At 37.5% G+C, this 26,499-nt stretch overlaps 1 protein-coding gene across 1 annotated transcript; it reads left to right on the forward strand.

Moving 5' to 3' along the window:
- Positions 1-11,946: 11,946 nt before the first annotated feature.
- Positions 11,947-12,438, forward strand: LOC139165371 (small ribosomal subunit protein uS9-like). Its single transcript, XM_070748559.1, is given in 1 exon segment — positions 11,947-12,438. A coding segment is annotated over 1 exon segment (492 nt).
- The last annotated feature ends 14,061 nt before the right edge of the window (positions 12,439-26,499 follow it).

Consider the following 26,499-nt stretch of genomic DNA (forward strand, 5'->3'; position numbering starts at 1 on the left):
CTTTGTGCATTTGACTAAAATATCCAGGGCAAATGCCAAATAAAAGTTCTGCCAACCCTTTAAATGTTTCCTTAAGCCTATGCCATTTACTTTTATCCACCGAGCACTCATTTCAGTGAGACTGACAGAATTAAATATGGATATAGCAAGATATTTCACTTTCCACATTTTTTAACCTGTCGTATCCAGTATCCCATGTTTTTGAAATTAGATTTACGTATATCCCATATTTCTTTTGTTATACATAGTGTTCTCACCTCCTATTTCCCCCCAAAGACCGATGACGAAGGATGGTGAACCTTTTTTGCCTTGGTGCCAAGAGTGTGGTGCGCACACTATTGTCATTGCTAGTGCCGCACACCCAGAATTCAATGCTTGGGGAGGGCAAAAACAGCTTCCTCCTCCCTCTAGGAGCCCCTGGAAACCGAAAATGGTCCTTTTTTCCCAACTCTGGGTGGGCCCAGTAGTTCAGTTTCACCCTCCCCAGCCTCCAAAGCTGTCCTGAGCCAGGAGAGGGTAAAAATCCCGCTCCACTATGCCCCCTAAGGCTGCTCTGGAAGGCATAAACACCCTCCCAGAGCCTCTGTTGAGCATAAATGCATCGTGTCTGTCACTTACATATGTTGAGGTGTGAGGTAGTGGCAACAGATCGTGCCAGCAAACTTTCTACTGTAGATACAGTAAGTGAATATAAATTAAAAAGTGGGGATCACATTACTAAATTGGAGAACCGCGAAAAGAAAGGAAATGTGTGCCAGTTTGGGTTATTGATAGATAAGAAAATGACTATATTAAGAATAGGAACCATCAATTTCACGTTTCATAATATCATAGATAGTTTCAAAGTGCAGAGCCAAATGGCATAAGCATATGGAAAATGATTGTATTAATTGGTCTCAAAAGTAGCAGTGGTAGGATCCTTTTAATTACTTGATGAACTCGCATTTGTAACCAAAAAAGTTCCCTGGACGTTTCTCATGTCACATTTCCGTATCGAGCTCTACAAGGGATTCCTTTGATGCTTTTAGTTTGTCCTGTGTTTGTTTCAGCACTGGGATAATTGGCTGCTAAACTAAAGGTAGAGATACAGGATAGCAACTCGATTTGGGGTGGTGTAAAAATAAAGATGGAAAAGAGGGGAGTTCAGGAGCCAGGAAATATTTTCTATTGTATTAGGTAAAATCTGGATAAATACTTCATCTCTACATTTTGGAAGAAGCCTGCAATGCAAGAGAAATTCAGCTACTAGCCAAAGATCAGAAGTCAGAAAATCAAGCAACAAAGCCGGATTTCAGAAACTTAGAAAGCTGGAAGTCAACAAGCTTCCATGCCTAAAGCAAGATTAGAACTCATAGTCTCCAGATTTCAAGTTTGGTGTCTTATCACTAAACTCTTTTTTGTTCATTTAATATGTAGCCCAGCCTATCCTGTTATCTACAAAACGTTTAGAAAAGTTTTCTTTCTTCCTCCCAATCCCTTTTATTCCTTGTTTTGGAATGCTCTCTGATAGAATAAAAAATGTGTATGTGTGGGGGAAGTTCTCTCTAAAATAGAATTTTACTTTCACAATCCTCTGTGGCAAGCAGAAGGCTTGTTGAGCCAAGCAGGAACCAATTTAGCACAATATGGTCTAATCAGAACCTTGGATAGCGAAAGTAGAATTGCTTTGCTAAGCAAATAGTTGTTTTGCTAAGAAAAGAAATTTTTAAGTGTGCAGTAATCAAAGCAAAGTTACTGATGAGTTTGCAGGATTTACCTTGCTTATAGAAAATTCCAAATTATGAATAAATGTTGTCTTATAATATATCCCTATATATTCTTTTCTTTTTTTGTTTCTGTGTACCATAGAATACCTATAAAACACAGGTGCCAAATTTGTCACATCATGTTGCCATCATGTGATGTATCATTATTATTATTTTCCTTTGCAGAGCTGGGATGGGTGTGGCCTGCATATGACACAACCAACCTGTGGGCTGACAGTTTGATAAACCTGCTATAATGTCCATTATGTAGGCCTGCTCTTCCAATAATTGATCTACTCTTTGTGATCTTGGGCAAAGCATTTGTTCTCAGTTCTAATGTGGAGACAATCCTACCAAGAAAACTGCATGCATTTGTCTGGGTAGACACTAAGAGTCAGCATGCATGCACGCATGCGTGCACACCATACTCTCTCTCTCTCTCTCTCTCTCTCTCTCTCACACACACACACACACACACACACACACACACACTCACACACACACAGAGTTTGAAGATATAACCCATTCTGTTATCCTCTGTTAATAGGCCATTCTCTCCTTAACGTGATTAGGAAAATCTATTCCACCTCTTTCTTCTGAGTTTTGAAATTTTTTATATCTTATGGTAGCTTTCTCCCCTCCAAAGAAACTGGTTGATTATTTTTTTCCAATTCTGCAGATTTTTGTCTGCAATTGGAACTAGAGGAGAGGGGCGGCAGAGAGGGGTGGCATACAAATTTAATAAATTATTATTATTGTTGTTGTTGTTTGTTGTTGCTGGTTGTTGTTGTTGTTGTTGTTATTATTATTATTATTATTATTATTATTATTATTATTATTATTGAGCAACATGAATACAACCCTCATATTTTTGTCCATGGAGATTCCAAGTCATGCAGGTCACAACAATCTCAAAGTTGCATTTTCAAAGGACAACTGATCTGTTGATAAGATGTTTTGCTTCTCGCCCAATAAGTTTAATTTTTCTGAACTTTCTGAATAATTCTTATTGAGGTAGAGGGAAATCAATTAATCTGCTTACTTGTAATTTGTAATGTAAATGGTGATTTATTAAAATTAATTGGAAGAAAATTACATGGAAGAAGCAAAGTGTAAACAGTGAAACACCAAGGACAATCGTAGAAAGGAAGAAGAACATCATACACCAATAAATAATATACTAGGTTTACAATGTTTTGAATTACCTATAAATGCTCTTTTTTAGAAACCTAGCCATCTTTTTATGATCTTTATGTGTTCTTTCTGGTTTTCAGATTTTCACTAAGCTTTTGCTATAGCCAGATAGGGTTTTTTCCCTATAATATACCTCTCTCTACCTACAGAAAGTTTTTTGAATTATGCTTTTACTATCTCCTTTTTTAGCAACCTTTATGATCATTTCAAGTTCCTTTTTCTATTAGCTTTCCCCACAATGAAATCCCAGCTATCATTGTCCTAAATTATTAAACACTTACAGTGCCTTAGTTGATGACTGCATTTGTATGCCTGTACACTTTTCCAGTGAGAGGCAGAATTAATCTATTTCTTGGCTCAAGGCAATTCCTTGCAAGCTTACCCATACATCGAGTCTTTCTTATTTCCACATTAATCTAACATTATTGCTATTTTAGTTTCAAAAATCCTGTAGGAAATTTCACGTTTAAAGAAAAATCAGACTGCCTTTTCTGCATATTTATATTCAAACTCTTATGAATCTGAGATATTAGCAGGATCTGTTGCTTTTCTTAAAATGAGCGAAACAGCAGCATGCCATCATGCTGCCAGCTGTGTTCCTCTCATATATGCACATGACATCATGACAAGTTGTAAAAGAAATAGAATTTGCATTGTGTTGGTGCCATCATCATCACTGTCCCTTGAAATGTCTTTTAAGGCTATCCCACTCCCATTGTTTCAAAGTTTCCTCTGAGAAACTTTTATCTTCCCTTGGGACAACAGGCCAAGAGGGGGGTCAATGTTCTGAGAGTAGAAGAAAGAAGAGCATCAGCTCTTTATTTTCTTTTTCTACTCATCTTTTTTCTTTCAATAGCATTCAGCATGTACGTAAGTTGCAGTGACTGGACTATAGAACTATAAACATGAATCCTCCGTTAGCAATAAGCCCATCACTCAGCAGTAAATCCACTTTTACCTAATTCAATTGAGTTTAAATGAATGGATTCCGGTTTTAATTTTTCTGTAGTCAGAAAGATAAGATTTCAGACCTGTCATATGTCATAATAGAGAACAAATTACTACTTCAAAGAATCCTAAATTTAACACTATTATCTCATTACAGAAAGATTTTCTCCCCAGAGAAGAACTCTCTAATACATGAGGGTTAATTATATGTGTCTTCGATGCTTCCTGTTAATTTGGAAAGCCTTGCCTTAGATGGGATTTTTCATGTATCACTTTATTTAATTTTGGGGTTGTTGTTTTAGTACTTCATTTGCGAAATTACTTCAAGTTTGGATCATGATGGAAACAGAGAAATGACCTCTAGAGGTCATTTAAAATACAGGAAATAGTATAAGGGCAGACTAGATGGACCATGATGTCTTTTTCGGATGTAAATCTTCTATGTTTCTATGTTTCTAGAGGACCAGGCTTATTTCATTATTATTTTTTTACAAGTACAGTACCTTTTCTTAAGAATTATCCACAGATAGCTCCCATTGGACCTTCAGATAAGAACTGTATAGTAGGTCATTGAACTGAAGTGAGCAGCATAAACAGCATTCTATGCAAGTTGTGCCATGTTGGCTGCTGGCCCCTCTAGCAAACGAATCAGAGGAGGAGAAGGCATGGGAGTCAGAGTGAGCATCAAGGCAATCTGAAAGCTTTGAAGGGGAAGAGGGAATGGAGCTGACAGAGAAGGAGGTGGGGGACAGAATCTGGGATGTCCATCAGTCCTCAGATGGAGAGTCAACAGCTTCCACAACTGGAGGTGGCTGATGAGGAAGAGGAGAAACAGCTGGGTCCACATGCGGATGCACAAAAGGCAGAGGAGAAGAGAGCAGTGGAAATCTGTGAGCTGATCCTTGGGAAGGAAGAGCCACTGCTGTTAGCGAAGCCCCACCCTAGCTCTGGGGATAAAAGGCAGGGAATGGAGCTGAACAGAAATTAAGGAATCTTTTAATTAAATTCAGAAGGTTTGTCATGTTTGGAGAGCTGAGTCAGAACAATGCATTAATGTTGTATTCTGTTGTGCCATATTAAATGGATGGATGTGACCAGCACAAGGTGTGCCATTGTTCATATTAAATAGATGGATGGATGGATGGATGGATGGATGGATGGATGGATGGATGGATGGATGGATGATGTGACCAGCATAAGGTGTGCTATTGTTCATATTTTCCAAAAGATGTTATACCATGCTACATTGGAGGCAATGTGAACTATATTGATAGAAGACAATATTTGTAGGTCAGGTTTAAATTGTACTAACCTTGGTCCTCTCTGAACTTAGTGGTATTCTTGCGGTTTTCTTGCTTGCTTCATTACCAATCTAGGTAACGTCATCCTGAATAATGAAATATCTGCAAGAAAATGATCAAGCTTTGAACTACCAAAGCACTGTGTTGCATTTCCCAGATACTTACTTAGATCTCCTGATTTCATTTTTTATTTTTGCAATAGGATTACTGTAAGAAATTGAAACATTTGTTTTGCAGATCCAGTAATTTAAGGTTGGAATATGTGATGAGCTATGGTAGCTGACAGATAATGTAGTCCAGCATAGTTGAGTTTGACTACAGCTGTTTAACAATCCTAAACTTTTTCATACATACAGTACAATAAGAGCCTCCTTTGAAGTATCAGAAACTGTTTTGTGATTTCCCTCTCATACTTGATTAGTGAATGTCATATTTTACATACTTTCCATTCCATTGTTTGATTCCTTTTTCTTTTTGCTTTTCTACTTTAAAAAAAAACCTTTCCAAATATTTCAACAAATTTCAATCATTGGGCAGAAATATAAATACAATAAATAACTTGAGATGTCCCAAGAGCACTAATGAGGCATTTTCACACACACACACACACACACACACACACACACAAAGAGGCAGCTTTGTTCTTAATAAAAAGACCTAAAAGTTTCAGTTCAATAATAATTACCAACCTACCTACTTACCTACCTATCATCTATCTATCTATCTATCTATCTATCTATCTATCTATCTATCTATCTATCTATCTATCTATCTATCTCATCTTCTATGTACCTGCCATCTATTTCTCAAGCCATCCCTCCATGTTTCCTCTTCCTAATAGTAGATTTCACTTTCTAGCCAACTTCTATTTTTGTTCTGTTATTTCTTGCCATATAATGAATAAATTATCCCACTCTCCAGTTAGGGTTGGATGCCATTACAACCATAACTGAGAAACACCTTTGCTGAAGTGGTGGGTTCGTCCCAATTTGGACCGGTTTGCCCAAACTGGTAGCGACCCACTGGTGATGTCAGAATGATGGCATGGAACCAGTTTGATCAGTGTTGGTCTGTGTATGCAGCCATCTTTTTTTAAAAAAAAATATTATTATTTTGTTCTTTTGGTTCTTTTCTGGCACTGCACCTGCATCACCATCTTGTTTTTGGCTTTTCTTGGGATGGTGGTGGTAATTTTTTTGGTACTGTACCCACGTGCCATGGGAGGAAGCGAACTGGCAGTGAGGTAAGTTAAAACCCACCCCTGCTTTGCTGTTCTACAAATCTGTTGCATTGTGGTAACAAAAACAGAGAAAGCCTTTATAGGCAATGAAGAATTTCATGAAGTTTAAGTGGTAGAATTTAGCACAATGGATCATTTGACCCATAACTTCACTGGAATAGAATAGCCACTATGCACAAAGCTGTACTTCACTAAATCAGCACCGATTGTTCTAAGCCACAGAGGAAAGATAGTATTCGAACACTGTTATTCACGTTGTGCTATCAGTGAAAGAAAGGACTTTGTAATGTATGATAATCTGTATCAACAGAGCTCTAATAGACTGGGCTACATTAAGCACTAAATGCTATTGTCTATTAAAAAAATGAACAAGCCATTATCTCATTATATTTTTATATGTGAGAGAGGAGTTGCTTTGCTTTGGTTTCCAATATACAGTAGAGGCATTGCCCACGACCTCACGGGAACAACATTTAATATTTAAGAGTTAACTGAGGAACCATTGTGATAAGCATTATTTTCTTTAGATCACAAATTTTAATATATTCCTTAAAATGAAGTACAGTGGTACCTCTACTTAAGAACTTAATTCGTTCCGTGACCAGGTTCTTAAGTAGAAACGTTCTTAAGTAGAAGCAATTTTTCCCATAGGGATCAAATAATGCATGCAAACCCATTAGGAAAGAAATAAAAGCTCGGAATTTGGGTGGGAGGAGGAGGAGGAAGAAGAAGAGGGGGAGGATAGTCGCTGCCGAAGGAAGAAGGTGAGGTGAGGGGAATAAAAAAAATCCAAAACTTTAAAGCTTAAAAAAAAAGAGGGACTCTGAGGTGGTGAGGAGGAGCACGCGCCTCCCATACACCTGGCACGAAACTGCCTCCCATACACTGTGCCAGAGAGAAAAACCAAGGGGGAATGGCAGGAAGCTGGCCGGGCCTTCATGCCGCTCTCAAATTTCCTGGGAAATTTTTCCGGGCTCGGATTCTTAAGTAGAAAATGGTTCTTACGTAGAGGCAAAAAAATCTTGAACATCGGGTTCTTATCTAGAAAAGTTCTTAAGTAGAGGCGTTCTTAGGTGGGGTACCACTGTAAGTCCATAAAGATGCAGCTGGCATGGAGATGAAGAGATTTTAATTCATTCTCTTCAAAGAAAGAAATAACTGTAATATCTGCAGTCTCTTTGGTAACATTAAACAAATAATAATCATTTCATTATGCTAGTGTTTTTCAAGGCTTCTATCTATAGAAAATCTATTCCAGATTCATTTATCAACTGTAGAATCTGTTGTGTCTTTCAGAGAAACAACAGAAAATGAAATCCATTGCAAAAGATTATATGACATATTCTTAGATGAACAAGGGAGGTGTAAACAAATGACGTTTCCTTATATATAAGTAAGGAAACCAGCAAATGATTTCAGCTAGTTTTGTGTGCCAGGCCTTGCTATCCAGGCAGAGAATACCATCCATCATTTGGAGTATCACTTAAGAGAACTTGCAGTTATGTGAATGTATGAATGTTGAATCTCCATCTCTAATAGCACACAATTTCCACTGACAGAGAGAACCTATCTGCATTTAGTTCCAAATACATTGCTTCTCCAGAATATGTTTCATTCAGTTTGCATTTGCTGGCTAAGGTCAGAGATGTAAGCAGTGGGATGTGTCAATTGCACCTGGGCAGATAAGAGTTGTCGTTTTATCAACTGTAGGTTCTCCACACTCACTTTACAACACTTTATTAAGTGCAGGAAAATGTATTATTGATATACTTGTATCTCTTGGAAATGTGAAAGGCCCTTGGTAAGCAAGTGGAGGATGCCAAGCTTCCCTGAAATTCAATATACAAATAGCACCATTATACTACCTAATGCAATAATGACAGGTTTACACTACAATTCCTATAGAGCAGTGATGGTGACCTTTTTATGGTTTGCGTGCCAAAAGGGTGGGTGTGCTAGCATGTATGCATGTGTCCACGCCCTTTTCCTTCCCCCACACACACATTCACCCCCACAGAGTGTCCCCTGCGCCTTTCAAAAGTATGGTAGGCAGGTAACACAGGCCTTTCTAAAACATGGTAGGCAGTGGTGGATTCATACTGGTGTGGTCCAGAGAGCCGCACTGGTATGAACCCACTGATTTTCGACAATGTATTTTCCAGCATCTCCATGTCGGAAAAAGCTCTCCCGTCTCCTGTCATCTTAATACTGACCTTTATTCCTCAACCGAAGCACAGCTGAGGGCTTCTTCTGCACAGAGATGTGGAGAAAAAAATAGCAAAAAATCAATGGGTTGATACTGATGTGGATCCCTAGACCACTGCTGGTAGGTGGAAAAAATGCCCAAACAGGCAAACCAGAAGTGCGTTTTTCCAAAATTCCAGTTTGTCCATTGGGTGATATTTTTTTTTTTGCCTCTGGGCTTCAGGGAAGCTTCCCTGAAGCGTCCAGAGGATGAAATGGCCTTTCTCAAGGCTAAAAATCAGCTGGCAAGTGTGAGCATGCCCACTGGAGCTGAAATATGGAAAAGTCTTTCATGCCCTCCCATGTGGCTCCAAGTGCCACCTGTGGCATGTGTGCCACAGGTTTGCCATCATGGTTATAGAGTCATTTTGTTCCATTTCCAATTCCAGGTATGACTCTTCTGTAGATCTGTAGAGGAAAGATTTGATCCCTTATTTCTTACCAGATATTGGGATAAGCTGTGATGGTATAGTGGTTAGAATTCAGTCTGCAGGCTACTTCTGCTGACTGCCAGCAATTCAACATGGAGCTTGGGTCACACTGTCCTCCTAGAGTCCAGCCATTAGAACAATGGCTGCTTTGTTATGTAGTTATATGTTATAAGAACACCCCGGGGTGGGCTACTGCCTGGATGGGATGGGAACGCAGTGGGGTAGTGAAAATGGAGCGCCACCTTTTAGACACCAAGTTCCCAAACTGTGCACGCATATGCCCGAACCAAAAGGTACATGTGTGTGGAAATGTGCACATGTGTGCAGACATGTGCATGTGTGGACATGCATATACATGTGCTTGCATGGTCATACACGGACAATAGATACCCGAAGACCAGCTGGCCGGTGGGAGGCAGGGCATCCCAACACCGGCAGCACAACAGGAGGAAATATCTTTTTCTTTCATGAGCTTTTGCTTCATCATTTTCAGGGAAATAGAAGCTCATGAAAGAATCGCCATAGAGATTTGACCTGGGGCAACAGCAGAGCAGATCTGTGTGCCAGCTATTGCACTAATAATAATAATAATAATAATAATAATAATAATAATTATTATTATTATTATTATTATTATTACTATTACTATTATTTATTAGATTGGTATGCTGCCCCTCTCCGAGGACTCATGCCATAGGTTTGCCATCACGGCCCTAGGGTCCTAGTTTGTGTCTACAAGATTACCCAGATTGCTATTGTCTCACAATATAAATATGTAAAACAGCTGACGAGAGGGTGCAATGCATTGTTTCCCCAAGTTTATGTTACGAGGCTTGTAATATTCCATTTTACCTTTCTTTTGTGGCAATACATTTTTAGAAGCAGATGTAGACAAGCTATGATGGTGCAGTAATAGGAATTGGATTATTGTAATCATCACAAATCTAGTGTAAAGCAAACTAATACTTTTCATAATGACAGAACATTCACAATGATTTATCATTTTGTTTGGAAGTGTGCCCCGTGCAATGTTTTCCTCCCCTTTGGCCATGAACTTTTGACATGATTGTTGATCAGCTGTTCTGCACACAGAAATAATTCTTTTCACGTTTCATCATTTAGACGGGTTTTGGAAGTGAGCATAATATATTTGCTGGCATATTTCATGCTGACTAAACTAAAATAGGTATATTTAAATCTGCAGTATGACAGAGCTATTCGCTTTGCTGCAGGCAGTGAAAGGCGTCTAAAATGCACCCAGAGTTAAAATTAATTCTTTAATAACTTAGCAGCTCAGAGCATTCTTGGTTGAAATGAAATGGACTTGTGATGTAAGAAATATATATATTTGGGTTGGGCCGAGAGGCAAATAAGGAGCTGTCATGTTCCTTCAATACACCAGGGTGATTCGACACAAAAATATGCAACCCTTCCCTGGTGCAGAGCTGAAGGGGTTGGATACTGTAGCCTAGAAGATAATTCTCTGCCTTACAAGGCAAAGGTTGCAGGTTCAAGTCCCAGTGGGTATGGCTAGCTGATGAGGCCAAAATAAGGCCGAAATAGATCTATCCTAGTCTCCTTTAATTTTCAAATTCCGCAAAAAAACCATGTGACACATACAGATAGAATTGTCGGCTATCAATAAAATTAACTGCCTTGGAAATGGCCCTGGGTTGGGCCGAGAGGCAAATAAGGAGCTGTTATGTTCCTTCAATACACCAGGGTGATTCGACACAAAAACATGTAACCCTTTCCTGGTGCAGAGCTGAAGGGATTGGATACTGTAGCCTAGAGGATAATTCTCTGCCTTACAAGGCAAAGGTTGCAGGTTCAAATCCCAGTGGGTATGGCTAGCTGATGAGGCCAAAATAAGGCCGAAATAGATCTATCCAAATTCAGCAAAAAAAAAACGTGTGTGTGTGTGTGTGTGTATATATATATATATATATATTTGTTTTCGTAAATTTTCACGGGTATATGTATGTAGATTGTTCTGAGTTCGGGTTTTGCCCTGTGTAATGTTTTGCATGTCTATGCGACGTTTCGGCGAAATCACATTCACCATCTTCAGGCTGTAGTTCCAATCTTTGTGTTGTTTTAAATGGAAACAACACAAAGATTGGAACTACAGCCGTTTCGGTGAAATCACATCCACCATCATCAGGCTGAAGTTTCCAAGCCTGATGATGGTGGATGTGATTTCACCGAAACGTCGCATAAACATGCAAAATATTACACAGGGCAAAACACGAACTCAGAACAATCTACATACATATACCCGTGAAAATTTACAAAAACAAATATATATATATATATATATATACACACACACACACACATATATATATACACACACATAAATATACATATACATATATATGTATATGTATATACATGTATATATATATGTATATACATGTATATATATATGTATATACATGTATATATATATATATATATATATATATATATATATATATATATACATGTGTATATATGTATATATGTATATATATATATATATATACATGTGTGTATATATATATATATATATATATATATACATACATACATACATACATACATACATACATACATACATACATACATACACATATAGATGGAAAGTTCATTGTGTGTGAGAGTGAATGTGTTCATTTAATCACCAGGAAGAATATGTTTTCATAACTTGCATTTAATATTATATTATAAATTCAGTGCATTTTGAATTTTTAAAAAGTTCTATTTTACATGATTGATGAGCTTTCTCATTTGTTTACTTCCTTAGTAGTATACTCCCCAAAAAATTAGTTATTTTCACTGCTGCTTTTGCAGAAGGTACCATGTCAGCTAAGGGGCCCCTCCAGAGCATTCGGGTTTTCAGCAGGAAGAAAACTGCTACTACAGTTGCTCACTGCAAAAGAGGAAATGGGATTATTAACGTAAATGGATGGCCTGTGGAAATGACTGAACTCTGAACTCTCTAATATAAATGACTTGAACCAGTGCTTCTTTTGGCAAAGAGCTTTGCAGGAGTTGATATAAGAGTCTTTGAGAAGGGTGGTATTCATGTGGGCCAGATATATGCAATTTTGCAATCTATTTCCAAACCAGTGATAGCTTATTACCAGAAATATGTTGAGGAAGTTTCTAAGAAGGAAATAAAGGAGATCCTCATACAGTATGATAGGACCTTGTTAGTTGCTGATGCTCAACATTGTGAGTCCAAGAAGTTTGGTGGACCTTATGCTCGTCCACGTTACCAAAAATCCTATTGTCAAAAGGAAACTTCTGTCTATTTGAAATCAATTTTAAAAATACTGAATGTTATTTAGCTTCCTGTTCCTCAAACTTTATAGAATATTTTACATGCTTAATAGATGTGTAGTTCAAATCTGTACTGGTGAGACCAAAATACTTTTTTATTCTCTTGATTTTTTAAGCTAAGAGGTCTTGCTAGGTGCTACTCCAAAAAGTAAAAATGGCTAGAATAAAAAAGTAGATAGGTCCAGGATAGCAGTAAAATGTCTTTTAATTTAAAATGTTCAGACTTATTAATGATATTTTATTATAAAAAGTTAATATTAGTATTCTCCATGTATTTAATTATTACTCTGAATCATCATGTAAAAATAAATAATCTGGAGGCAATTATTGAAAGGATCATGGGGCCACCTAGGCTTAGGGATTTGGAAGGATGATTTATTTTATTTTATTTATTTATTTTGTCCAATACACAATAATACACAATGAAGGTTATAGAGGATATAGTAGAGAAGAAATATGAGATATAGGAGAGACTATAGGACAGGGGACGGAAGGCACTCTAATGCACTTATGTACGCCCCTTACTGACCTCTTAGGAATCTGGAGAGGTCAACTGTTGATAGTCTAAGGGTAAAATTAGGGTAAAAACCCTTGGGGGTTAGGGGATGATACTACAGAGTCCGGTAATGAGTTTCACGCTTTGACCACCCGATTACTAAAGTCATATTTTTACAGTCAAGTTTGGAGCAGTTAATATTAAGCTTGAATCTGTCGTGTGCTCTTGTGTTGTTGTGGTTGAAGCTGAAGTAGTCCTTGGCAGGCAGGACATTGCAGCATATGATGTTGTGGGCAATACTTAGATCATGTTTAAGGCGTCTTGGTTCTAAGCTTTCAAGATCCAGGATTGTATGTCTAGTTTCATAGGGTATTCTGTTACAGGTAGAGGAGTGAAGGGCTCTTCTGGTGAAGTATCTTTGGACATTTTCGAGGGTGTTAATGTCAGAAATGAGGTATGGGTTCCAAACAGATGAGCTGTATTCTAGGATGGGTCTGGTGAAAGTTTTGTAAGCTCTGGTTAGTAGTGTGAGATTTCCAGAGCAGAAGCTACGTAGGATTAGATTAACAACTATTGAGGCCTTCTTAGCAATTTTGTTTCAGTGGGCTTTGGCACTTAGATCTTTAGTTATTAGTATTCCAAGGTCCTTGACCGAGTGGGGATTATTTGTGATTATTTGTTTATTAAGTTTGTATTTGAAGTTCTGATTCTTTTTGCTGATGTGTAGGACAGAGCATTTGCTGGTTGAGATTTGGAGTTGCCATGTGTTGGACCAGTCAAAAACCAAGTCTAGGCCTTTTTGTAGAATAGTTGTGTTATCAGTAGTGTTGAAGAATTTTACATCGTCTGCAAAACGAACACCGTTGCTTGTGATGAGATTGCAAAGGTCGTTGATGTAGAGAATGAACAGCATAGGTCCCAGTACGCTACCTTGGGGGACACTGCTTTTAACAGGGACGGGTGTGGACATGGATTCCTATTTTGACCACTTGTTGCCTGTTAGACAGGAATGCAGTAATCCAGCTGTAGAGGGTTCCTGAGATGCCATAGGATTTGAGTTTTTGAAGTAGTTTGTCATAGACCACTGAATCAAAGGCTTTGGAGAAGTCAATATAAATTGCAGCTCTGGAAACTGATATTTTATTTCCCTATTAGAGTCTAAAAAGATTACATTTAATATTATTTTTCAGCGAATGAACAATTCAACAGGAAGACCTTTACATGCATACACACATATACGTACTTACATACACATATGGTACATACATATGCATGTATGCTATACAGACATTTTAGGCTATGTAGGCTATAAGATAATGTAGCAGTTGGAAAGTTCTTGACTAAATTTTCATTTTCTTCCTATAGCTTTCCAGCATCCATTTACACCCTGAATCTAACTAATAGCTATCAAATTATAGAGATCTCCCTTGAATCAAGGGAAATGAATAGTGGTATCACTATTATAGTTTGTCATAGTCAAGGAGCATTTTCTCATAATTTTTTTTTATCAGGAGCCAATGTACTGACTCAATGTGCTTTTATCTTTCAAGAATTTTTTAATCCAATGAGAGGTTCCTATATAGCTGAGCCTTGAGGGTAGATTCAAATGATCATCTGTTTGTAATCACTACACCCCTGTAAGAAACCTAAGTCCACCTCCTGAAATCCATTGCCTCTTGTCTGGAGCAAATTTGTCTTGATCGCAAATAATCAGATTCTTGTGTGCAGTGGCATTAAATAAATGTGTTGTGTTTTTGAACCACCCTGTTTCCCTTAAAATAAGACATCCCCTGATAATAAGCCCAATCAGACTTTTGAATGCATGACAATAAGGTTCTTCAAAGTTACAGTCTAATCAAGAACCTCCACATTCATTTCAAATTTGATGTAAAGTAGAAATGGTGGCAATTATTATATATAAATGTTGTAGAAGAAATGATAACATACTTTTTATTTGTTTGTCTATTTATTTTTTATTTAATTAATTTATTTACTTATCTAACCTTTATTATTTTTTACAAATAAAGTGGCAAACTTATCCAATCACACTTTTCTCCTGCTATTTGTCCTACAACAACTTTATGAGGTGAATAGGACTGACAGAGTATGTGTGAGTCAAGAATATCCAGTTGGCCATAGCTAAGTAGCCATGTTCTCCAGCTTTCTAGTCGGGTGTCTTAACTACTACACCAAACTAGCTCTTACTTAGTTGTAAACCTGTTTCACATTATAAGGAGTTATAAGAAAAGCAATACATTTTGATTTCTTAAAACTATTACCATGGGCTTAGATGTAGTTTGTACAGGAATGTTATCTATATTTGCTGTCTCAATACAAAAGTCTATAGGAAAGGCACTCCTCCATACAAAGTTTAAAAAATTATAAATGAAATACAGTACAGTCTAACACATAAAATGGTGTTTATCAGTTTTCTTTTAATGCTATAACAGAAATAAATAATGTTTGTTTACCACTAAGCTCTTTTTCTTATGCACTCTTTCATCCAAAAGGGAAGAAAATAGTGCAGAAGGAAGCTGTGCTGAATAGCTGTCTTTCTGACAAACATTTTCCATAATATATAGTGACACTCAATTTTGCTTATTTATTTCTTGGAGGGAAAAAAAATTATCCTTAATGGCAGAACATTTAGAAAAAGGAAGACTTTGGCAGAAAAAAAACCTGCTTGTGAGGATGTTATAAATATGAAGTTAAAAAGTGTGCTAAAAGTCTTTTCTTTTTTTAAAAGAAAAATCTATTTCAGAAATGGAATGTAACTATTTTTTTAAAAAACCCTATCTATTATTTGTGGGTAAGCAAATCAATAGAATGAGGTTGGCTAAAGGTGTTGAAAACCACTTTGTAAGTCAGAGGAATAAAAGCCAATTTTTTAATGCTTTCCACTGCTGGATCATGAGAATGTAGTAGAAAGAAATGTTTCTTTTTTTCAGTAGTTCTATGACAGTTATGGCTAACCTTTTCCCAAAGCGTGTGTGTGTGTCAGAATCCCCAAAATTCAAGCCACATGCCCCCCTGCACATGCACCTCACCTTACCTATGTGCACCCCCTTCTCTCTAGAAACCACACCCATGTGCACTCCCATTCTCTCTGGAGGCAGACATATCCTATTTATGAAGACTAACTGAAGATTATCATGTCTCAAGCCATTTGATTTCACTGTAATTGTAGCAACAGAGGGAATCATAACTATAGTCTCCAGGAAGGCTTTATATATAAACAGATGCAAAGATTCCTATTTCATTCTTGGTTTTGGGTTTTGATCTTTATAGTTGATAGTAATGTACAGAAAACAGAGATAAATTAATCTGGCTCAGTTCTCCTTTTTCACATTTAATTAATATCAACAGAATATTCAACCAATAACATTCCTTGACTCTTTATCTCTTCGGGTGTATATATGTACATATGTACACTCACATACATACGCAGAGAGACGGAGGATGGAGGGAGGGAGGAATTGGAACCTTGTTTAAACCAAGTTAATGGCCTTTAAGGCTTTCTCTATGTGAGTAGGGGTGCACTTTTTGAATAATAGGAATTATATGTCACAGGGGGTGGGGAAAATCAGGATTTTATAGATGCTTAGGTGGGGCATGGCCAAAAAAAGTTTGGGAACTACTGGTATAGACATAAAATCTCCCAGAAATCTTTTGTACTCAAGCTGGTTACTGGAAGGAAACCTTGTGGAATAGTGTGCATCTGTGGATGTGGATGTTGTGTAGATGTATATGTGTGTGATTTTTTTTGTGAGAGTGTCTAGTGTGAATGAGAGAAATTGCTGTGGTGTATTTTATATTTATTTATTTATTTGTTTGTTTGTTTGTTTGTTTGTTTGTTTGTTTGTTTGTTTATTATTTATTATTATTTATTTATTTATTTATTTATTTATTTATTTATTTATTTATTTATTTATTTATTTATTTATTTATTTATTTATTTATTTATTTATTTATTTATTTATTTATTTATTTATTTATTTATTTATTTATTTATTTATTTATTTATATGCCGACCCTTTCCGTGGACTCGGGGCGGCTCACAACACAATAAAACAATTCATTACAAATCTAATAATATACAATTTAAAATTTAAAATAGTTTAAAAAAACCATTTTTTAAGCAGACATACCTACAAACATACCATACATAAATTATATAGGCCCGGGGGAGATATTCCAGAGAGTCGGGGCTGCCACAGAGAACGCTCTTCCCCTGGGGCCTGCCAACCGACATTGTTTAGTTGACGGGACCCGGAGAAGGCCGACTCTGTGGGCCTTAATAATAATATTGTATTATATTCTATATTGTATTATATTATGAATATACTGTATTACATTCACTATATTTATTTCATATAGCAATATATATTTAATGAAATACAGTTCTCTTTCTCTGGTTTTTATTGTAGACATGTAAAGCTGAAACAGTTTATTCAGATGAATACAAGTTTGTGTTTGGGGTGCGCATGGATGCAATTAGTATATTACTGAGTATATTATTTCTCTTTTGACTGAAAATATGAAACATGTAATAGAAAATAAGGAGCAAGATTACAAAAGATTGGCATTTATTTAAAAACCAACAGAGTCATAAGTGCATATTTGAGAATCTTTGCTTGACAAAGAAATACCTTGTACCATTTTATAATCTTCTGAAGTTATTTGGCTTCACATCATTGAGACTTTTGGGTATTAGGTGTACCCTAGTATGAAAGACACTTTTATGTCTTCCATGCTATGTCTCAAAGGACAGGAATTTAGTAATTTGGCTTATAATAATCAGGTTTATTTTGCATAAGAAGTAAAGGTGATATTATTTGACATTTTAAAAAGGTTGTAAAATAATTATGTCTCTCATTTGGTGGAAATTATTTCTGATTTTTCATTTCCAGCAAATCCATTGATAGAAGAAGTATGGAATTAGCTCATATTTTATTTAAAAAATATTTTTAAAGGCCACTGAATTTTGAAAACATTGAAGAGTGTGGGGCTTTTTACATTTATCTTATTTTCATAAATAAGTAAAAAAACTACCCTATATTGGAAGTTAAGGAATTTCCTCAGAAATGTATCCTTTATAGTACTTCCTTGAATGTTCATAAGACACTAATATAATAGAGTCACTTGGTCATTTCAGCAGAGGCAAAATCCACATCTGAAGACTTTTGTCATTAAAGGAAGGCAGCAGTGAAATTTACATCCCTTCCCTACTGATTTGGAAGTGCATGCTTCATTTTGCGCATGCCCAGAGGGTTATAAATTTAAAAATGGTAATATCTGGGTGGGTGGAGCCTCGTGTTACCACCGCTACTAGTTCTCCAAACCATGGGCAGCTGCCACTACCAGTATGACTGGACCAGGCTGAACTGGTAGCATTTCACCCCTGATGTAAGGCCTTGGAATATTTTTGCCATTTTTAAAATGAATGATTAAGTATCAAGATCATAGTCTTTGTGCAGAACTTCAAAAATAAATGAATTTCCCCTCTTTTCCCTAGAAATGAATGTGTGAATATTTAAAACAGTTCAGATCTATATCAACCTACACATTTCTAACCTTTAAGATGAGGATCCTGATGTTGAGAATGTCCATGATCTGTTTAAATCAATGATAGAGCAGACACTTCCTTATAAAAATCTGCTCTAAGACAGTGATTATTATTATTATTATTATTATTATTATTTATTAGTTTTGTATGTCCCCCCTCTCCGTCTTTTTTTTAAAAAGAAGCTCATGCCTCATATAAAACTATATTAAACTAAATTGTATTTTTAATCTCTGTTACTTGCTAAATGGAAAAGGGATAATGAAATTGGTAGGATAAACTGTTCACTCATTATGCTGTACTAACTGATACTATTCTAAATGTCTAACTACATTATATGCAACCCACCATACCTATTACACATTTGCATCTTACCTTTTCTCAAAGAGTTTAAGTGACACATATTGCCATTCCTTCTTTCTGTGAGACAATATGACTGGGACTCCATAAATATTGACTCCATTCTCAAGTAAGTATTTGAAATTTCATCATACCAACCTTCCAGTTCAGTTCTACTATATTACATTGCTTCTTCCATTTAGAAATATTTTCTTTTCCCCATTGCTGTGAAATGTGTTTGATATGTATCCTTCAAAAGAGCAAGATGACTCACTTATGCATATGTTGTTAGCAAGTGAGACAGAATGGAGAATATAAACAATGCCCATCATGCAATTTTCCAAATGTACAATTTAACAGTGATAATAACTACTAACACCCCCCCCCCCCTTACATTCCATTTTCCTTAGAAGTAGTCTCCAGAAGAGAAAAGGAAATGAAACACACTGGGTAGACATTAGTTGAATGCTGTTTGCATGGTTAGCTGACTGAAAGAATCAGTCTAATATCTTTCTATCCTTACTATGCTGCAAATAAAGAGAACAGTTCAACATGAAGGCCTTTGCATGCATACTTATCTTAAATGATAAATGCTTGGAACTCACAATATTAAGCAACTATTTTTGAATATGCAGAGCAGGGATGGGTTCACTTTTTCCCATGCCAGGTGGGCATACGTGCATTGTGAGAGTGCAGCCACCCCCTGCATGTGCATGCAGTGCCAAAACCCAAACTTTTGTGCATGCACAGAAACAAAAAACAAGATGGCAGCACCACAGAACTGGTTCAGGTGATCACTTTCAGTTCAGCAAGTGGGAGAAAATTCCTGCTACCGGTTCTAAAGAACCGGTTCAAATTGGGAGAAACCCACCTCTGATGCAGAGTTAAGTTGGTCACTCATGTGAAAATAGGTAGCAAAACTGCTTTGATTACTTGAATATTGCATTTCTATTTCCAGCAGAGGCGGAGTAACGACACGGACACAGAGAGCTGGATTTAAAATTGGGTCATTTTATTAATTAATTAAATTTGCATAATTTATTCATTAAATTAGCATAATTTAAATAAACCTAACAAGGACCCGCAGGGTCAAACAATTACTTCCGGGGCAGAAATGACGTCAGAAAAACTTCCGGGGCAACTATGGGCGTAGCCCCGCCCTCACCTGGATCCCAGCCATGCACCTGCATGTGGGAGGTCTCGCCGTCTAACCCCTACAAGGGGATAGAAATTGGCGGGACCCAAGGACAGGTTCCCCCCAATTGCTCAGATCGAACTAAAGGCACCATGAGGCTTGGAGAGAACCTGTCAATCATCCTCAAAGATGCCCAACGGAGAACACGCAGTTGCTAAACACCACCCAATTTCAGCCTCTAACCTGCCTACCCAAATGACCAAAGGTAAGCCAATTTTAGCTAATCGGGGAGCGAAACACCCCCTAATCATCCATCCGTCACCGCAGTGTGGAATAGGCGAAAAAACAGTCGCAGAAAATACCGAGACTGCCAAAAATTCCTATTTGACCCAAAAAGGGTGACCCACAATGGCACACTGAAAGATAGGGAGGGCAGGCAGGTGTTCACTTGCTCATCGTCGGGGAGAAAAGGAGGCCCTTAGCCTGCTCAGCCTCTTTTATAGGGCTGGCAGGCCCTGCCCCCAACGACGTCATCGCCCTGGGCCGATGACACCAGATGTCCGGGATCTCGCGAAATCTCGCGAGATCCTGGCATTCAAGATGGTGGCTGCGGCGAGGACTGTGTCTCCCTGGCCCTGCAGCAAATCCGGGCCAGGGGTGAGTCACCGGCCACGCATTCTCAGAGAAATTCATAATATTCTATATTGTTCACATAAAGTATTAAAGGCTTTCAGTGCAAAAGTACACAGCTTGCAGGCACAAATTAATACATCCTTATATTGTGTAAGGACAAAGCAAAGCAGTACTGCTCAGGCCAGGAAAAACAACAACAACCAGCCAATAATTTCATAAACTTAAGCAAGTATATCGGGAAATTAAAGTTTTGGGGGGAAATAAGGAATTTTGGCCAGGAGAAAACCTCAAACTATATAGCTGTGAAATATCTACACAAGAATGTGCAAACACACACACTTATTTTTATACTGCTGAAGGCAGCACTTTCTCCTTTCTATAATAACATAACTTATGTAGCAATAACAAATCTGTGTACCAAATTTACTCCTGTTATCAATTTCTGAAGGCAAAGTTTAAATTTAGACTGCTTTGATTTATATCCATGTCAGGAAGAAAGTCTGACAGTTTACATGGGCAAGATCAGTGGCTTTTACAGACATCTGTCATGTATCAATCAGAGTAAAAGTGATGATTTATATATTTATTGCCATTTTCTCATTAATATCTAGAAACCAAGCATCACTTTTAGCATGCCCAAATGTCAGAGTTGACTTTGAAAATACTCTATTTTGAGGGTGGAGGAGATTGAACATGCAATTCATTGTGGAGGCTTTCAAATATAATTCAATGACTATTTCAACCTCATGCCAATAGTTCTGAAAATTATGCTGGGTTCCTGTCAGATCAAGCTGCCTTTTATATGCATTAGCTATCTCATCAACAATCAATTTCTTGTCTTAAGTACTGTGCAGAACCATCATATTCTTCAATGTAGATCTGTAGGTCAGCGGTTCAAATCTCACCACCGGTTCAAGGATGACTCAGCCTTCCATCCTTCCGAGGTGGGTAAAATGAGGACCCAGATTGTGGAGGCAATATGCTGGTTCTGTTAAAAAGTGCTATTGCTAACATGTTGTAAGCCACCCTAAGTCTAAGGAGAAGGGCGGCATAAAAATAAAATAGATAGATAGATAGATAGATAGATAGATAGATAGATAGATAGATAGATAGATAGATAGATAGATAGATAGATAGATAGATAGATAGATAGATAGATGTTCTGTCGGGCTCTCTGGTACACTCCTCCCAAAAATTCACAAGTACAAATTTCAGACACACACACATTTGAAAATTCAAAACAATGTTCTTTATAATGAAAATTCACTTAAACTAAGCCCTCTTTTGGTATAGCAAAGAGCACTGGTCTCCAAACAAACTGGTAATTTGTACAAGTACCTTATCAGTTCTGTGATACTTAACTTGCAGCTGTGAGGCAATTCACAGCCCTTCTTCTTTCACAAAGTGAAACACACTTTGCTCTGGTTTAGTTTCAAAGCGGGGAAAAATCAGCACACAGAAGGTCAACGTCAGTAAAGCAGTCATGAAACACAACAGTCAGATAATCCTCCACAATGGCCAAACCCACAGGCTGCTATTTATAGCAGCCTCACTAATTACCACAGCCCCACCCAACCACAGGTGGCCTCATTTTCTTTGATAATAATCTCTCAGTTGTTGTTGCCTATGCATTGCTCTCCGCATGCGTGGCTGTATCATTAACTCTTGTTCTGAATCCAAGGAGGAGCTAGATAATTGATCTCCTTCTGAGTTGTCTGCCACACTCTCCTCCTCCCTGTCACTCATGTCTTCTTTGTCAGAGGAACCTTCATCATCAGTTTCCACCAGGGGCAAAACAGGCCTGCAGCATATGGATGTCTCCCCCACATCCACAGTCCTTGGGGCAGGAGCTGGGCCAGAGCTAACCACAACAATAGATAGATAGATAGAAAGATAGATAGATAGATAGATAGATAGACAGACAGACAGACAGACAGACAGACAGACAGACAGACAGACAGACCAGCTAGTAATTAGGCACTTAGAAGAATGTGAAGCTTACCAATGTGTGGTTCCCATTTGCAAAAACTATAGTTCCTTTATGACCTGGTGTCTGTAAGTTTACATTGTAAACAGATCCTTAACATTCTTCTCTTCAGCCAAATAAGGGTCCCTGCACTAGGTGTATCAAAATCTGCAAGGTGGTGGATTTGTCATCATGATTGAAGCACTCTTTTCCCCATCCCATTGCAAGACTCTTTGTCAACCCTCTGAGATAGATCAGGTGAGGAACCACTCCCCAGGTTTGATTGGAACCCTATGGATATAGTTATAGTGACTGAATCATGAAGATTCTGTAACTCACATCATTATGTTGTCATCATGTGATGTATTGGGACTTTCCCCCCCTTTGCTAAAACGGGGGTGCACCAGGGGTTCGTAGGCAGTGAGTTTGACACACCTGCTGTAACAGCTTTGTTCCCTATGCCATTTGTCTGGTAATCTTGCAAGATTTGTTTCTCTTGCCATGTACATGTATATAGCCGATTTAGATTGTGTTGCTTCTCAGTGTCATAAAATATATATGGCTGCATGCATAATTTTGTACTGATTTATCATGTCATGTTTATATTTATAGTAGAGGTGGAGACACTTTGAGACAGATAGAAGTGTGTAACATAATTTCATTTGAATGTATGCCAGTTCTAAGGGTGAAACCTTGAGTGTATTTCCTGTTCCTTCATTCTATTACTCAAAAAGGAGTGAGGTGGAATCAATCTGAGTTCCTTTCTTATATTTTCCTAATTTCTCAGGCTTAAAGCATGTTTTTTTCTCTGTTGCTTCATAGTCTCTTTAAAATGTAAGAGGTTTCGGTCATGTAAGAGGTTTTGGTCTGGCGAGCCCAGGACAGGGATTTATCCTCTGTCCTGGTGCTTCTTGACCTCTCAGCGGCTTTCAATACCATTGACCATGGTATCCTTCTGCGCCAGCTGGAGGGGTTGGAAGTGGGAGGCACTGTCCTTCATTGGTTCTCCTCCTACCTCTCCGGTTGGTTGCAGTCAGTGTTAGTGGGGGGGTCAGAGGTCGACCTCTAGGTCTCTCCCTTGTGGGGAGCCTCAGGGGTCAGTCCTCTACCCCCTATTATTTAATATCTACATGAAACTGCTGGGCAAGATCATCCAGGGGCATGGGGTGAGGTATCATCAGTATGCTGATGATACCCAACAGTACATCTCCACCCCATGTCCAGTCAACGAAGCAGTGGAAGTGATGTGCCGGTGCCTTGTTGGGGTCTGGGGTCAAACTCAACCCTGATAAGACGGAGTGGCTGTGGGTTTTTCCTCCCAAGGACAATTCCATCTGTCCCTCCATTACCCTGTGGGGGGTTTACTGACCCCCTCAGAGAGGGTCCGCAACTTGGGTGTTCTCCTCAATCCACAGCTAACATTAGAGAACCATCTTTCGGCTGTGGTGAGGGGGGCGTTTGCCCAGGTTTGCCTGGTGCACCAGTTGCGGCCCTACCTGGACTGGGAGTCACTTCTCACAGTCACTCATGCCCTCATCACCTCGAGGTTTGACCACTGTAACACTCTCTACATGGGGCTACCTCTGAAGATTGTTCGGAAACTTCAGATCGTGCAGAATGCAGCTGCGATAGCAATCATGGGCTTTCCAGATATGCCCATGTCACATCAACACTCCGCAGTCTGCATTGGTTGCCGATCAGTTTCCAGTTACAATTCAAAGTGTTGGTTATGACCTATAAAGCCTTTCACGGCATCTGACCAGAATACCACACAAATCCCAGCAATCGATTAGGTCCCACAGAGTTGGCCTTCTCCGGGTCCCATTGACGAAACAATATTGTCTGACAGGATCCAGGGGAAGAGCCTTCTCTGTGGTGGCCCAGACCCTCTGGAATCAACTCCCCCCAGAGATCAGGACTGCCCCCACCCTCCTTGCTTTTCGCAATCTCTTAAAAACCCACTTCTGCCGCCAGGCATAGGGAAATTGATTCCCCCTTGCCATCCCGTTTTATGTATGGTTTGTTTGGAGTGTATGAGTGCTTTTAATTAAGGGTTTTTAATTGTTTTTAATCATTGGATTTGTACTGTGTTTTGCTGTTATGAGCTGCTCCGAGTCTTTGGAGAGGGGTGGCATACAAATCTAATAAATAATAATAATAATAATAATAATAATAATAATAATAATAACAACAACAACAACAACAACAACAACAATAATAATAATACCATACCCACTTTGTTGTAGTGTGTGACAGCGAACACTTCCCTATCAGCTATATACTATAATCAAAGAAACAATTCATTCATCAATCTTTGAGAGCACTTATTTTGGGATAAAAACATATTGTTGAAGCTAACTCCAGGTGCAGTAACATTATGCTTATTTTTGTTTTATTGTAATCATATATATTAATTTAAGCAGGAAGCAAAGAGTTTTTATACTGCCAAAAATATTTGGGAAAGAGGGAAAGTTAATTTTCAGTTTTTATCATTTCATATCTAAAAATATATTATAGATTTATAAAAACTACAATTAATTAATTAATTATACAATTATAGAAACTAAAATAACATTGAAAAAATGATATGGCAAGCAAAGATACAGTATACATTTAATTCTTCTTTATTTCAGTTATAGAGGAGATGTTTAAAATACAAAAAAGCAGTGTGTTAGTAGGTATATGATTAGAGAAATATAATGAATCATATTGATCCAGATTGGAATATATTAGATTTTCTTTTCTCATAATTGGTGCTTTTCTTTTCTTTTCTTTTTTCTTTTCTTTTCTTTTCTGTTCACTACTTTTTCTTGTTGTTCACTACTTTCTTCCTGTATCTGCATAATGTTGCTAACCCCAAAGAGCATAGCCTGATAACTATGTATACATCTGTACATGATTTTTCATTGAAACAGTTCTCAAGAGGTTTTGTAGGAAGATAAGAAAATACTTTAAATTTTAATCAGATATTGTTTTGTGATGAGAAAAAAGAAGACTAAGAATGGATTAGAATGATAGAAACAAAAACCCTTGCAGCTATTCCTATCCTTCTGTATCTCAAATAACCACTGGTTAAATTATGCTTACTAATTGCCTCCAGCATTTAACCATTCCTCTTAAATTGTGAATGTTTGCAAAAGCAGCATTAAAGGGGAGAAGATTGATTAGATACATAATCACCACCAACTCTCCAGGCATAATCAACGTCAGAAAAGAAAAGTTGTTAATGTGCATCCCTTGGCCATTTTTCGCAAGCAATAGAATGAGTTTTTGCCATTGAGTGTTTTTTAAAAGGTACAGTACTGAATCTATAAGTAAAACTTTTTTAAAACTAAATTTTTTCTTTATTTTGACATAGACATACGTAAACATTTAAAAACATTGGACAATGTGTGACAGTTCTGTTTCTTATTTGTTATTGTGATCTATCTATATTACCATTGTTACTATTCTTTTATACATTATATACATTGTATTGCACATAGCTCTTACTTTGGTATCTCTCTTGTTACACATTTAACCGATCCTCTTTTCATTTAGTTCCAAATATTTATTTTGGTTGACTATGTATGTATGTATTCTTTCCCCAACCAACAATAAAACCTATTCCAACATTTGTAATATTCTGACTCATCTTTATCTTTTATCTCCATTGTTAATTTATCAATTTTTGCCCAAGATGTTATTTTTTCTATTAAGTCTTCTTCAGTTGGTATGCTTTCACTTTTCCATTGTTGTGCAATGGTAATTCTCGCTACTGTCATTATATGTAAGATTATGTATGTTTGACATTTTTCATATTTTTCATGTGTTATTCCTAATAAGAAAAAATCATTTTTTTCAATTTTATTTTCCTATATTTCTTCCAGCCACTTTTGGACTCTATCCCAATATTTCTTTCTTTTATCACAATGTCACCACATATGATAATAAGAAT

The sequence above is a fragment of the Erythrolamprus reginae genome, chromosome 3, assembly GCF_031021105.1.
Source record: "Erythrolamprus reginae isolate rEryReg1 chromosome 3, rEryReg1.hap1, whole genome shotgun sequence".
NCBI classification, from domain to species: Eukaryota; Metazoa; Chordata; class Lepidosauria; order Squamata; family Dipsadidae; genus Erythrolamprus; species Erythrolamprus reginae.